At 29.7% G+C, this 15,819-nt stretch overlaps 1 protein-coding gene across 4 annotated transcripts in view; it reads left to right on the top strand.

Moving 5' to 3' along the window:
- LOC142319723 (phospholipid-transporting ATPase ABCA1-like) overlaps nt 1–15,819 on the top strand; it is a 240,390-nt gene that overhangs the window by 12,439 nt on the left and 212,132 nt on the right. For all 4 annotated transcript variants that reach the window (XM_075357320.1, XM_075357321.1, XM_075357319.1 and 1 more), the window contains exon 3: nt 14,367–14,460. In XM_075357320.1, the coding sequence (XP_075213435.1) occupies nt 14,367–14,460 (94 nt within the window). The remainder of the gene's footprint in view (nt 1–14,366; nt 14,461–15,819) is intronic.

Raw genomic sequence — 15,819 nt, 5'->3', positions numbered from 1 at the left:
TTGTTGCCAACTTTGCAGTAACAATTTTTCAAATAATATATTGTACTTCAATCATTAATAATTTTTATTTTACCATTTTTCAGTAATTTCCAGCTTTTTTTAATTTTTTAGTAGTAAATTTTATTTTAACAAATTTTTCACATCATCATAAAAGGAATTTAGTTTTCGTTTACAATAAATTAATACTTTTCTGGCAAATGTAATAATGTACTGTTTCTAAATAAAGTTCGAATTTTTCTAACTTTTCTTCATTTTATTCAACTTATCTTATACCATTTTGTTCAGAATTAAATTCTCTACTAGTTTTATTTAAGTTTTATGTGTTTGTTGCCCATTTAACAAAGTTATTGCCTGTCAAACATAAAAAACAGGGTTTTTTTACCCCCAATTTATTACTTTTCACCAAAATTTCTCAAAACCTACTACGGATTCGGCTCTGGGACCTATTTTATTCGATTTTTCAGGTCAAACACCGTAATAAGTCATTAATCCTGCCCTTTCATTTCTTTGGGGTAATCTCATTTCACCGGGGTAGCTGAAATCCGAGCGAAATCTTTCACTAGCCGTATCTCGTAAACGATGCGTTTTAGGACATATGTTTACACGAACTTTTTCCCATTATTTTTACAAGTAGAAAAGGTTATGAAAGTCCAGGGAGAATTTCGCGATACACATGTATAAATTTTGTTTTATATATATATATATTTATTTTATTTAAAGTGTCTATAACAGTGTGTGATTTATACAGTTTTTATTCTGGAAAATTATCGTCACAGTTTATAAAAATTTTGAAATGAAGTACTTATTTTTTTCTTCTACTATAAAGTAAAATATTATCTTAGATAAATGATATCATTTTTGAAGTGTGTGATTAACGGGTAATTTACTTATTGATTTGGCATTACTAATTTTAAATTGTATTAAGTTATCATTTCATTGAGTCAGATTATTGAGTAGAGGCATTTATCAATTACCCGATGACTAGTTAAAAAATTAAATTTTAAATTGTATTATTTCCTACTATATGTAGGTCTTTGTGTTACTTGAAGGTTATTAACAAATTATGAGTCATTTACCAGTTGATGGTTGTTTAATAATGAAACAAATGGCAGTTTCGTGAAAAAGAGCCTGCTCTCTCCCCTACTCTTCCTATCTGTCTGTCTGTCCACCGGCACGCGTGCATGTGTTTTATAAACTGTAATTTAAGATTAGATTAGCCTTTTTAGCAGTTGATGATACTTTTATATTCATTGATGTAACATTTAAAAAAATAAATTAAATTAAACTCAAAAATATGTACAACAATATGTGTCATTTAATTGTCTCCAGTTTAACTTATTCCCAGACTTATTTTTAGATTATAAAATGTGTTGAAGTATTTCTTATAAAATGATACATCACGGACAGATACAATAATATTCTTATGCGGTATGACTTTGAAATGCACATCAACCATTATTAGACTCATATTCTACATATCGTGTAGTATTGGATATACATATCTATATTGTCTCAACAGAATGAATGATTCTGCAATGTAACTTAACAGTTGCTAAGTACCTTGTAAAGGGTAATATAGTACTCATGCTGATACATATTCTGTTGATATTAGCATGTTTGTTGTAAAAATGATAAAACTTTATAACACAAGACTCCAGCAAAAATATTTATAAATTGTATTTACATCATAAAATTTATTTACTGTATTAACAATGTTATGGTTTATTTAATAAATGAAATAAAGGGTAACTTAAATGAAAAAAACTAGATTTCTTAAAATTTAACTTCAATGTAAGTTTAATATGAGTAAATTATTTTAATTAAGTTAATTTAGATAAATATTTTATTAAAATTAAAGTAAACAAAAACAAAAAATATATGTTGCAGTAATTGTAGTTGTTTGACTTTTTATAAGTCTATTTCTTCAACTCTTGATAGTCTGACCAGTGGAACCTCATTTTCAGCATTGCTTGGTCTTTCATCTCTATTTTCAGAATTAAGGTGGATATTCAATCTGTGGTTTTCAATATCCATGGCACGTTCTGTATTTCAAAAATAATTTTAAATTTCTGTAACATCTCAATCATATATCAGCATCTATAGAAGCAACCTTTTTTTAAGTGGTTATATCTTCCACCTTATATATTTAGTTTCAATTGCCCATCCGGTTGTTTATTATTCTCCAGAATAATACAACTAACCAGAAGGCAATCTAAGAACAGGATGACCATGTTCTTATAAAATTCTGTCAAGAGAATTACAACCGAGCTCAATTGTTGTATCAACAGCAGTAACTCTTGCATTAAACATTGCGTTAAACATCCAGTTTGTACATGCTATTAACACACATAACTGACTGAAACTCCACCAACCTTCTGTTACAGGGTCCGTATCTTGACTGACTACGTTTGCATTGCGAGTCAGCTTGCATATGCATCTGTATTTCGCTGACCTTAACAGTAGACACAACAAATCTTGGAGATATTTCATGTCAATTGAGCCTTTGTTTCAGAGATTACGATGACTGACTTTGTAAATATAAGCCATTACTTTTGGATACCTGAAGCCCAGAGACAGTGTACTAATAATTGTTTATATATACAGATGATGTCCCTTCCATCATTTTTTACCTTTACCACGGGGAGGTGAAGAACAGGATTTTCTAAAATTTCAAACCTTAAAGACATTTCCTAAATTCTCTAGTAATATATGCACTAATAATTTTCACTAATGCCTTTTTACTTGCTATTTATTTTGTAACTGGTTTATTATGTATTTGGTATCATAATTTATTTAATTTATGATTATTTCTTGTATTTATTATTTCAGTTTTGGACTTAACTACTTGTATTTTTTATTTTATAATTAATTGTGTAGTATGTAATCAAGATCTATGAATTCTCTGGATGCTTCCAAATTTTTGGGGAAATTAGTTCTTTATCTGTGGAATAAAGTACCAGTGACATATAAGTAAAACTAATAACAAAAAAGAATGCCATTCAAAAGAAATGTGAAAGGCAAGTTCCTTCATCTCTTGAAAAAAGTAAGAATTGGAAAACAGAAACATAAATAGAGTGCTTGATAAGGCTCTTCACAGTAGATGAATGTGTAATATTTTTTATCCTTATTTTTTCATTTAATTTTTTAGAATTTTTGGAAAATATCATTTGATTCAGGCCATGTCATCATGTTACATCAATCCAGTACTTCAAATTGTCAATGTTTACAGTACATCTGAGTACATTTAAAGACTAGTACATTTAAAAACAATTAAAAATGTTTAATTGTACATAAAAAAACTTCTTCAAAGTAAAAAAAGAATAATTACAGTTAATCTGTTTGGTGATGTATAAGGCTTACAAATGCATAAAATTATTTTTTCTAATTTCCATGTTAGTAAAGTGTAAATTTTCATCTTCTTTCATGCAGTTCATTTTATAAATTATTTTTAATTCATTGCACACTATTGATTTTTATTACGTTATTAACTTTAGTTATGAATAAAATATGTTATTGATTTTTAAATACTACATTACTGCCATGTTTGACCTTATATAAGTCTATTAGCTTGTTCAAATAGTACTGAATGATTTTTTCTATTTTATATCCCAAGGTCATAGAAAGTAAAAATACTGCTTTTAAATATTTATTTCAACATTAATAAATCGATTTTTACATTAATAAAGATATTATTTGTTAATAATATTAATATTAATTTAAGGAAATGTTAGAAGTGTAAGCATAGTGCTACAGTACTTTAGTAAAAAATAAATTATTATTTTAAAATGATATCTAATTTCTTTTATTTCAGGTTAGAAAATAATGTATTTTTAAACATTTTTGAGATATTGACTTTTTTATTTATTTTTGGTATTAACATAATAATTGAATTCGTAAAATGCTTGCATTTTAAGAATTATTCAACACTTTTAATAATTGTATATGGTTTCTTTTTTCATTTTTGAATTTGGATGAGGATAAGTTTATGGGTTTCAATAAATGATTTCATCGCTATATTTTAAATTTAAATAATTGTATGGTGAAATATATATTTTAATTAAGCTTTTCTATCAATTTTATTTAATTTGAAAAAAGGAGATTCCCAATTCAAACCGAGTATTTTTTTTAAATTTATGATCAGGGCTTACTCTTTAATTGTACAAAAATTCTCTGACTAGACTGATTTTTTTTTTTCTTTTTGTAGAGGAAGTTTCGTTGATACATTACCTTTGTAATTTTTTCAAGATACTTTTTTTGAAGCTTTTTAAACCAAAATTTATGTTATCTGCATGCTGGTGTGCAATATATGTATTTGTACACTAGTGTGCAGATTAATTTGAACATAGGGAATTTTTTTTTTATTTCTATGTTGTGGCTACACTGCTTGACCTCACCCATTCTTTAAGTTGTTTGTGTAATGTGGGACTATTATTCTTTGATTATTTAGCAATTTTCATGTCACAAGTTGACAAGTTGAAGTTCATATTTGTGGAGGCCGCAGCACTGTTGTTTTGTTTGGTTACGGACAGAGATGGAGAGATATCATAACAGCATAGCCTGGGCTTTGTCCTATTGGACAAAATTATGTGCTTGTCAATTCATTCTAAACAAGAAATGTTGTCCGTTTAAATTAGGTTACTGTATTTTTTGGAACCTGTAATTTCTTTCTGATTATGGTAATAGCACAATTAGAAGATTAATTTTACATTACTAAATTCATAAATGAAATAAATTTAACCTGGAATGTATTACAATAATGTAATTAAGTAAATGGTTTCACTAAAATGGTATCACAGTTCACAGCATTATATTCAAAGCTGATAAAAATTTTATATTCAAAGCTGGTAAAAATTTGGACCTGTAGGTGTATGGAATTGCAACAAGTTGTATATAGCTACAGAATAAAAAATAAATTAATATTTTTATATTTATTTTCTAAATTATTAAACAATAGGTCCTTAATACAGTCCTTAACCAGTTTCATCTGCAGTTTCCATAGAACTATCTTCTGTGATAGGCCAACAACCCTTGATCTCTGTGCTTGACTCATTTTCACTTTCACTGGAATTAATTTCCAATTCGTCTTCACTACCTGATGTCTCATCATCATCCATCCCTATATTTATAATTATGCTTTCAATGACATCCTTCATTAACCCATCCTCCAGTAAGAATCCATTATCTCCTGAACTTTTGACACTGATCTTTTCCACTCTTCTACAGTAATTAATGAAATTGCATCTAATGTAACGGCTCTCAGTTCTGTAAATGACATGTGGGACATATTGCGGTCTCAAATTTTTTTAAAATTAATTACAGATAAATTCAATTTGTTAAAATCTGGATGGTAAGGTGGCAATCTAAGGGCTGTAATTCCTTTGTTATTTTGTGTTTCGTCCAAATCATTTTGTGGTTCTGGATGATGTAATTTAACAATTTCTAAAAGTTATTTTTTTGTTAGATCTGGGTCGTAATTAATTATTTTTTTGAAGCCATTCTTGAATATCTTTTCTCAATGAATTGGATGGTGGAGGTTTATTTTTTGTTTATTATGGTAAGGTGTGTCACCTATGACTAGTTTCATTGTTCATCTCTTTATGATAATCTTCTGTTTTATTCTGGGAATTGTACATTATAAAATCACCATCTATGAATCCCATGTCCCCATCTGCATGAGCCACAATTAAATGGTCACCGGTACTATTAACAAAAACACTCGGTACATCTTTACTTTGCCAGCACTTTTTTACCGTACAGTGTGTGTGTACCCAAGTTTCATCTTAGTATATGACTGGTCTCTTTTGTTCAGAAGTTGCATTTTTGCTCATGTACCTAAGAAAAATGCATGTTTTGCGATTACATCATCTTGTTGACAGAAAATCAGTCTATTGTTTTTAAACTTTACTGAATTGCAAACACAATGCAATTTCTAATGCAAAGAACAAAGAAGATTAGATTTTATTAGTAATAACAAATCTACAAATTATGTAATGTCTATTTTAAACTTTTAACCCGTAATTCTATGACTGACATGTTTCTGTCATAATATCATTACTTAAACTAAAACAGTTGAAAGAAATTTATTGTTTATTTACTTTTACATACTTTTTTTATATTTTCATCATGCTTCTGTTTTAAAGTACATTGACTAAGAAAATAATTGCTCTTATTACAAAATAATAGGGAAAAAGATGAAATACATTATTTATACAAAAATAGCTCTAATTAAGCTGAAAAAAAACTATTTTATTATTAAACATTGGAATTAAATTGAAATCTATTAATTCATTAATATGAAATTAATACAGTCAAATATCTCTAATTTGAATCTCAAGGAACCAATATTTTTTTTTGTAATTTAATCAAAATTTTTGTGAATGTATAATAATGTACTACAGTACTAAATTTCGTTAGCAAAGACAAAATTTGTATAGTATTATGTAAAAATTAAAAAAAAAAAGTACAGTACAATACCTTTATTTATTTCTTGAAAAAAGACAGTAAATTTTTTTTTTGAATTTTCTTTTGGCAGATTTGAAAATCAAGGGCATTTCCAATCTTTAGTAATGCACTAAACCATCTTCTACTTTGCTGAAACTTTAGAATGTTCGAAGGTTATCTATTGCCGATTTCGCATCCTGTGCTGTTAATTGTAAATTGTACTTGTTCCGTTTCGTCTTTGCATCGGAATCCTTATCAATAGTTGACTGTGACACAGACTTTTTTTTTGTCTTCAGTCATTTGACTGGTGTGATGCAGCTCTCCAAGATTCCCCATCTAGTGCTAATCGTTTCATTTCAGTATACCCTCTACATCCTACATCCCTAACAATTTGTTTTACATATTCCAAACGTAGCCTGCCTACACAATTTTTTCCTTCTACCTGTCCTTCCAATATCAAAGCGACTATTCCAGGATGCCTTAGTATGTGGCCTATAAGTCTGTCTCTTCTTTTAACTATATTTTTCCAAACGCTTCTTTCTTCATCTATTTGTCGCAATACCTCTTCATTTGTCACTTTATCCACCCATCTGATTTTTAACATTCTCCTATAGCACCGCATTTCAAAAGCTTCTAATCTTTTCTTCTCAGATACTCCGATTGTCCAAGTTTCACTTCCATATAAAGCGACACTCCAAACATACACTTTCAAAAATCTTTTCCTGACATTTAAATTAATTTTTGACGTAAAAAAATTATATTTCTTACTGAACGCTCGTTTAGCTTGTGCTATTTGGCATTTTATATCGCTCCTGCTTCGTCCATCTTTAGTAATTCTACTTCCCAAATAACAAAATTCTTCTACCTCCATAATCTTTTCTCCTCCTATTTTCACATTCAGTGGTCCATCTTTGTTATTTCTACTACATTTCATTACTTTTGTTTTGTTCTTGTTTATTTTTATGCGATAGTTCTTGCGTAGGACTTCATCTATGCCGTTCATTGTTTCTTCTAAATCCTTTTTACTCTCGGCTAGAATTACTATATCATCAGCAAATCGTAGCATCTTTATCTTTTCACCTTATACTGTTACTCCGAATCTAAATTGTTCTTTAACATCATTAACTCCTAGTTCCATGTGAAGATTAAAAAGTAACGGAGATAGGGAACATCCTTGTCGGACTCCCTTTCTTATTACGGCTTCTTTCTTATGTTCTTCAATTGTTACTGTTGCTGTTTGGTTCCCATACATGTTAGCAATTGTTCTTCTATCTCTGTATTTGAACCCTAATTTTGTTAAAATGCTGAACATTTTATTCCAGTCTATGTTATCGAATGCCTTTTCTAGGTCTATAAACGCCAAGTATGTTGGTTTGTTTTTCTTTAATCTTCCCTCTACTATTAATCTGAGGCCTAAAATTGCTTCCCTTGTCCCTATACTTCCTGAAACCAAATTGGTCTTCTCCTAACACTTATTCCACTCTCCTCTCAATTCTTCTGTATAGAATTCTAGTTAAGATTTTTGATGCATGACTAGTTAAACTAATTGTTCTGTATTCTTCAGATTTATCTGCCCCTGTTTTCTTTGGTATCATGACTACAACACTGTTTTTGAAGTCTGATGGAAATTTCCCTTTTTCATAAATATTACACACCAGTTTGTATAATCTATCAGTCGCTTCCTCACCTGCACTGCGCAGTAATTCTACAGGTATTCCGTCTGTTCCAGGAGCCTTTCTGCCATTTAAATCTTTTAATGCTCTCTTAAATTCAGATCTCAGTATTGTTTCTCCCATTTCATCCTCCTCAATTTCCTCTATAACACTATTTTCTAATTCATTTCCTCCGTATAACTCTTCAATATATTCTACCCATCTATCGACTTTACCTTTCGTATTATATATTGGTGTTTAACACATTATTAGATTTTAATTTACGTACCCCAAAATTTTTTTTAACTTTCCTGTATGCTCCGTCTATTTTGACAATGTTCATTTCTCTTTCCACTTCTGAACACTTTTCTTTAGCCAGTTTGCACTTCCTGTTTATAGCATTTCTTAATTGCCGATAGTTCCTTTTACTTTCTTCATCACTAGCATTCTTATATTTTCTACGTTCATCCATCAGCTGCAATATATCGTCTGAAACCCAAGGTTTTCTACCAGTTCTCTTTATTCCGCCTAAGTTTGCTTCTGCTGATTTAAGAATTTCCTTTTTAACATTCTCCCATTCTTCTTCTACATTTTCTACCTTATCTTTTTTACTCAGACCTCTTGCGATGTCCTCCTCAAAAATCTTCTTTACCCCCTCTTCCTCAAGCTTCTCTAAATTTCACCGATTCATCTGACACCTTTTCTTCAGGTTTTTAAACCCCAATCTACATTTCATTATCACCAAATTATGGTCGCTATCAATGTCTGCTCCAGGGTAAGTTTTGCAGTCAACGAGTTGATTTCTAAATCTTTGCTCAACCATGATATAATCTACCTGATACCTTGCAGTATCGCCTGGCTTTTTCCAAGTGTATATTCTTCTATTATGATTTTTAAATTGGGTGTTGGCAATTACTAAATTATACTTTGTGCAAAACTCTATAAGTCGGTCCCCTCTTTCATTCCTTTTGCCCAGCCCGTATTCACCCACTATATTTCCTTCCTTGCCTTTTCCAGTGCTTGCATTCCAATCTCCAACTATTATTAAATTTTCATCTCCTTTTACGTGTTTAATTGCTTCATCAATCTCTTCGTATACACACTCTACCTCATCATCATCATGGGCGCTTGTAAGCATATAGACATTAACAATCGTTGTCGGTTTAGGTTTTGATTTTATCCTTATTACAATGATTGTGACACAGACGTGAAAATATAATCATCGGTTGGAGTGGCACTAGTTGCAATATCATCATCAAAATTTGCAACAAGTCAAATGAAATTTCGTCCATACTAATGTTAAAGTTATTTACAAATTACACTCAATTCTTCTTCAATTGAGAAAAGGTCTACAAATTCATCTTTATTTTTTTACGGATGAAGATTTACAAGTTTTGAAGCGGTTAACAATTGTTTCTGGGCAGACATTCCTCCACGTTTTGTCAACGAAACGTACAGCCTGTAACATAGTTATACACGTTTTCCTGCCATCTTCAATACCTGCTATAATTTCACGCATAACTTCTTTTCTGTAGATTTAAAAAAAAATTTATATTTCCTTGATCAAGGGGTTGGAGTTTTGACGTTCTGTTGCAGGCAGAAATTTTACTGTAATGTTCTTCAATGGTAGAATATCATTATGTGCAGTACAATTATCCATAAATGACAAAATGTCTCGCTTCTGTTTCGCCATATGCGTTTAGATTAATTAACTGTTCTGAAAATAATTCAGCCGTCATCCACGCTTTTTTGTTTGCAGCGTAAGTAACCGGAAAATATTTTATGTTCTTGAAATACCTAGGTTTGGCAGATTTTCCAATAAAAAAAAAAGTTTACTTTTTCCTGTATCCGTCATATTAGCGATAAGTAACAAGTTAACTTTCTCTTTACTGTTCTTTACACCGTGGCATTTTTTCATTTTTAAAAGCCAGTGTACGATCTGGAGACATTTATAAAATAGTCCGGTTTCATCAGCATTATGAACCACATCTTGTGGTTCATAATCTTTTTAACAAAGTGATTAATTGTTGTTTCCACCATCGCATAGGGTTTTCACTAACACTAGCATTTTCACTGCTAACTTTATAGAAGCAACAACATGTTTTTTTTTGGAATTTTTCTAATGATCCATTGCTCGCTTTAAATTCTGTATGCCCCAACGCCTCCGCAAACATCTATGTTCTTTCTTTGATTATTGGCTTCCTTAAACTGACAGTATTATCTCTACATTGCTTGAACCAGTTTATCACGCATTCATCAATATCGGCGAATTCTATCTGTCTTCTTAATAGACTACGTACGTACGTAATCGAATAGTACATTTTAAAATTAAATAAAACTTGAATTCCACGAGAAAAACTACTTTACATTTACTGTGTAAATGTAAATTGTAAAACTAAAATTGGTAACTACAATTTTAATGTTAACTACGTAAAATCAAAACGCATACTGTAGTAAAATCTGACTCATTATGTTATACATAGCCTGCTGTAACGAATAAGACCGGATATTACTGATCATACAGTGGCATCGTGAACTTAGTTTTGTTGTCGACCAATCCGGCGATTCCTAAACGTACTTCATTATTTCCGTAAATGTAACTTTATTTCCGCCGACGGGAAATTAACTAGTCTGAAGTTGATTAACATTAGGTATACAGTACTGAAAAAAATTCTCATGTACTCTAACGATCGTTATACACTATTAAACTGAATTTACTGCTACCTATGTTTATTTGGAAATCGTGTACAGTATGTAAATTCTGTATTGAAAACGTTAAAAAACGTTTTCATCAAAGAAATAATATGTATATCGAGTCTTCGAAATTTTCCAATAAAGGAGGTGATTTAATTCGATTTAGAAAGGATTTTTCAAGGGGACAAAGTAAATGTTCGATTTATGGTTATTCAAATTAAGGAGGTTTGATTTAGGGAGATTTGACTGTATAAATAAAGCCTAATAAATAATATAATGTTATGTAACACTATCGTTATATGCATCTGGGTTCATACACCTAGTCAATAACGTTAAAAACAGCAATCTAATCTCTTGGCAGAAGTCACAGTTACTTTACTAGTACCACTGGAACATGACTTTATACAGCAATAGTTCGTAAACTTTTGAAATATACCTTTTTGAATTCGTAACTTTTATGAATAGTTCGTAACCTTTATTATTTTTAATAAAAAAATAAATTTTATTTAATTTTTCATAAAAAAAGCCTATTTTTGTCGTTTTTGTTCTGTGTGTCTTGAATGTATAATAATGAATATAACTTTACGAAAGCATTCAAAAATTGTTTCTCTTTCTGAGCTTACCAGTATGACACAATGACAGATAGATTCTGGGTGTGTTGTTGGACTAGGGACAGCTATTTTAAAACAATTTACAAAGAAACTGGTTCCCTTTCTCCTCAAAGGAAAGGCAATTGTGGTTGTAAAAGAAAAACTAATGCAACCCAGGATCGGTTATTACTGAGAAAAAGTAAACTTGATCCAAAATTATCTGCTGTGGATCTAAATTGAGAATTAGCAGCCAATGGAACAGATTTATATATGACAACTGTTAGATGCCAACTTCTTGCAGCTGGATAGAATGCTAGGTTGGTCAACTAAAAAGCAGCTTTTAACATCAGCTATGTGCTTTGGCCCTTGTGAGACAAAGCTTGTGCTAACTGGACCAAAGAAGACTGGAAAAATGTTTTATTCATTAAAAAAACATCAGATGACACTACATTATCAGCGCAATCAAACAGTCACTTAGCTCTAGAAAAAATTTTTTGGGGTTTGTTTCATGTTTGAAGGCTCTTGTTTCATTACTTCCAGAAGATGGTTTGTTGAAAAACAGTATATATATATATATATCATGATTTTGAAGGAAAGGATTATGATAACTTCAAAACAAATTACCATAAGGTAGTAGAATTTTCACAAGATTTGGCACCATGCCATACTGCCAAAAAAATGTAAAAAAAATTTATAAGAACAGAACATTAAAGTGTGTGTATGGCCAGGCAACTCCCTACACTTAAACCAAATTGAAAATGTTTGGGCAGTAGTCAAAAATGAATTTTACTATAAAAATTGACTTCAATAAAGCAATAATATTGGTGTGGTTTCATAATGAAGAAATAAAAAAAGAATGTGTAGTGCACGTATTGAATTGATGCTAAATCTTGTTAGTGAAGTGATTAAGAATAAAGGAGCACATTTTTAATTACTAGATATTCACAAATTTTACAGGAATAATTTTTTTTTCTAAATAAAGTTACATTTTATTAAGTAACATCTGTATTTGGATTAATTCGCACAATACTGTGTATGTGTGCACAGTGTATATATATTTACATATATATCTGTATTGGATTGTTGTAGAGTAATGGTATATTTTATAAAGATATATTACCTGTCTTTAATGCATTCAAAGTATTTTTTATGTTATACATATTCCTGCATTTCATATAGGCCTTTATCTCATTTTAATAATAGTTTTGTTTTTCTCTTATTCTTTTATCAAGATGCAAGTTTCTGACTTGTAACATTTTTCCTTATAACATTTTTTTTTTATATAAGCAATATATTTTGTAGACTTAATCATTTCTTTAATAAAAATAAAACAGAAAATATAAAAAATAGATAAATTGAAAAGAATAAAACCAATTTAAAAACTACTCTAAAATCAGTAAATAATACTTGCATGATTTTAATAGTTTCTTAAATTTTGACTTTTATGAAGTTACCTTGAGTAAGATATTTAACAAGGTTTTGTAATCTGGCGCAGACTTCAAGATAAATATTCAAAGAATTGAAAAAAAAATTATATATTGTGATACAGTATTTTATTGTTTTACAGCTTTTATGTTAATATGAGAACAATTATTAATTGACTATGATTGTGTTTAGAAATTTTTTTTTAATATCTTTATAGTTACATCAACATTTAAAGTCATTAATGGCTTATCATTGTAATGTCACTGTACCAGTAAATTTGTAGTCTTGAACAAACTCAGGTCGACTACTCCTGAGATGTGTGGTTAATTGAAACCCAATCACCAAAGAACACTGGTATCTGTGATCTAGTATTCAAATCCGAATAAAAGTAATAACTACCTTTATTCGGATTTGAAGAAAAAAAATTTTTTGTAGAAAAAAAATTCTTTTGCATTGAACAAAAGTTTTTCCTTTAGTCTGTAAATTATTTGTCTCTTTCCTTTTCATGTTATTTGCAAAAGTTATGTGACAGCAATTTTTTTTTTCAGACTGCAGAAGGTGGGAAACCACCTTGCACTCACTCAGTTGTAAAATGTCTTGCTGGTGAATTTGAGACGACTTGCCCTACATTTGCAACATTTATTTCAATTGTTTTCAGAAATTTCTCAGTAGTAATTTTAGTAATTAGTTGGTTTTCCTGAATAAGTTTTTCATTTTCAATCTATTTTGATTGACTGAAGTTCTTGGCTGACAAACATTTAGTTCTTTCATAATTTGATGAGGTCTCTTTGAGGGACTTTTATCATTGTGATGAAAGTCTCTTTTCTGAAAGAGACTTATTCTCATCATATTTATTAAAGGAACCAAATTAATTGTTAAATTTTTCTTTGATAAAACACATACTTATGTTTTTTTTTAAATTATTATTTTTTAAGGTTTTCTTTTTCTTATCATAAACTGTGTTATATAAAGGTCCTGAATTCATTAATATTCTGTTCTACTCTCTTCCTTACTATTTACTTTACTGTTGAACATTTATATTATTGATCTTTTGATCTCATGTTATGATATTTTTGTGAAACTAGTCTCTTCATATAATGGTGATTTTGTAATTTTTTTCGTGATGAATTGTTGTTTTGATTTATTTATTTTTAAAATTATGATAACATAAATGTGATGTTATTTTTATTCGGGTTAATTATATGAGTTATCTGGATGGCCAGATACTGTACTCATAATCAGCAATTTGGTTTGTTATTTAGTTATAGATTTGGAAATTTATATTATTTTCTCATCCAAAAGAAATGATTGTAGATGGTGAATACTTAAATAAATAAATAGGGGTATTAACCTTATAATTTAAATTGAATTTTCATTTGGTACTTTTAACTTGGTTTTAAGGTAGTAGATTTGTGTTGAAGAATGTATTGTCTTCTTTTCCATTTTCATAAGACTGTTGTGTTGTAAATAAACAGATATAAAGTCAATTAATTTTTTTTACTGTTAAAATCATGAAAGTGTTTATTTTTACTCAGTTAATGATTTAAAAAAAATATTTTTACAGTTCAGATGTGTGGTTGAAGTGGTGTGGCCTATTTTTTTATTTCTTATTTTGATGTGGGTGCGTACTAGAGGTCTTCGGGTGGACATGCATGAATGTAAGTACTTTTTTTAATTCATAACCATACAATATAGATATATATATTTTTGCTATAATGCTGATGATTTGGTTCTTGAAAATCAATGTAAATTGATTGATAATAAATCAAATTTTTCTGTTTATTTGATGAACGTCATATATTTTGATGTATTTCAGTGTGTCTTTATGAGATTGTATGCAGCAGTATATCTATTAACTAATAATGTATTAAAGTTAGTAAATTAGTTACTGTAAATTTGAGGAGGAGGAGGAGAAGAGGAATAAATAATAAGTAATTAGCCGATGTGGTGCTTTATGAACAGTCAATAAGAGCGGTTACAAAAATATTTTATAGTAGCTTACGTAATTACTAAAAATTTTTTATAATTAAAAATAAAAAGTATTTTATAAATTCTTAGAATTGGGTATGGGAGTGGTAGTTATGGAATAATTTTAGCTTTAAAAGTTTTGTAATCAAGTCGGCAGGTTTTTAAAATTTACATTATGAGGGCTGTCCAGAAAGTAACTTATGTTTTGAAATAAAAAAAAGAAAATTTATTATATACATTTGAAAGGGCCAATCTTAAACTATTTTTCTATATAGTCGCCATTTAGATTAAGACGCTTATCATAACAATGCACAAGCTTTTCAATTCCTTCTCTGTAGAAGTCAGCTTAGATTTTTGGTACCAATCTTGCACAAAACTTGTAATAACCAAGCTTCCTTGATACAATTTCATGCAGTAAACTTCGTGAAATTTGCGGGGAAATGAAGCGAGAGTTCCGTATTTGTAATGCGGCAATTTTCATGAATTTTATCGTTCATTTTCATCATCAGTTCATCAATCACAAGACTAGGCTGACTGGTGTGGTCCTTATCAAGAACGTTGGTGCGGCCACTTTTAAACTGGTTGTACACTGTCTTACTCCACCTTCACTCTATTCAATCTCTGTATACCTCACAAAGTTGCTGATGAATTTCAATTGGTTTGAAGTTTTTTGTCAGTAAAAACCTAATCACTGAATGCACCTCCCAACTCGTGGGATTTTCTATTGAAGCGTACATTTCAGTAATTCACGACGAACAAACTAGAAAAATCACAGTCCACACGCTACAACAGCTTGATGCGTACTGAGTGTAGAAACATTTTGATGCCAATATGGCGGCTCTATCCCCACCCATCTCCATGCTAGGCACAAATGTAAGTTACTTTCTGGTCCGTCCTCGTATTTAATTTTCCTTTATTTTATGAATAAATAGCTCTTTACTATTTGTGTTATTTTATTGTAGTGCAGTTTAATTGTTCTTTTCTAATGATTGCGATTTAAACAGATTAATTTTCTTTCAAAATTCATTTTAGTCTTATTGTGGAAATAT

The sequence above is a fragment of the Lycorma delicatula genome, chromosome 2 (genome assembly GCF_047948215.1).
Source record: "Lycorma delicatula isolate Av1 chromosome 2, ASM4794821v1, whole genome shotgun sequence".
Taxonomy (NCBI): domain Eukaryota; kingdom Metazoa; phylum Arthropoda; class Insecta; order Hemiptera; family Fulgoridae; genus Lycorma; species Lycorma delicatula.
Note: the sequence above shows the minus strand (reverse complement) of the source record. Positions and strands in the feature narration are given on the sequence as shown.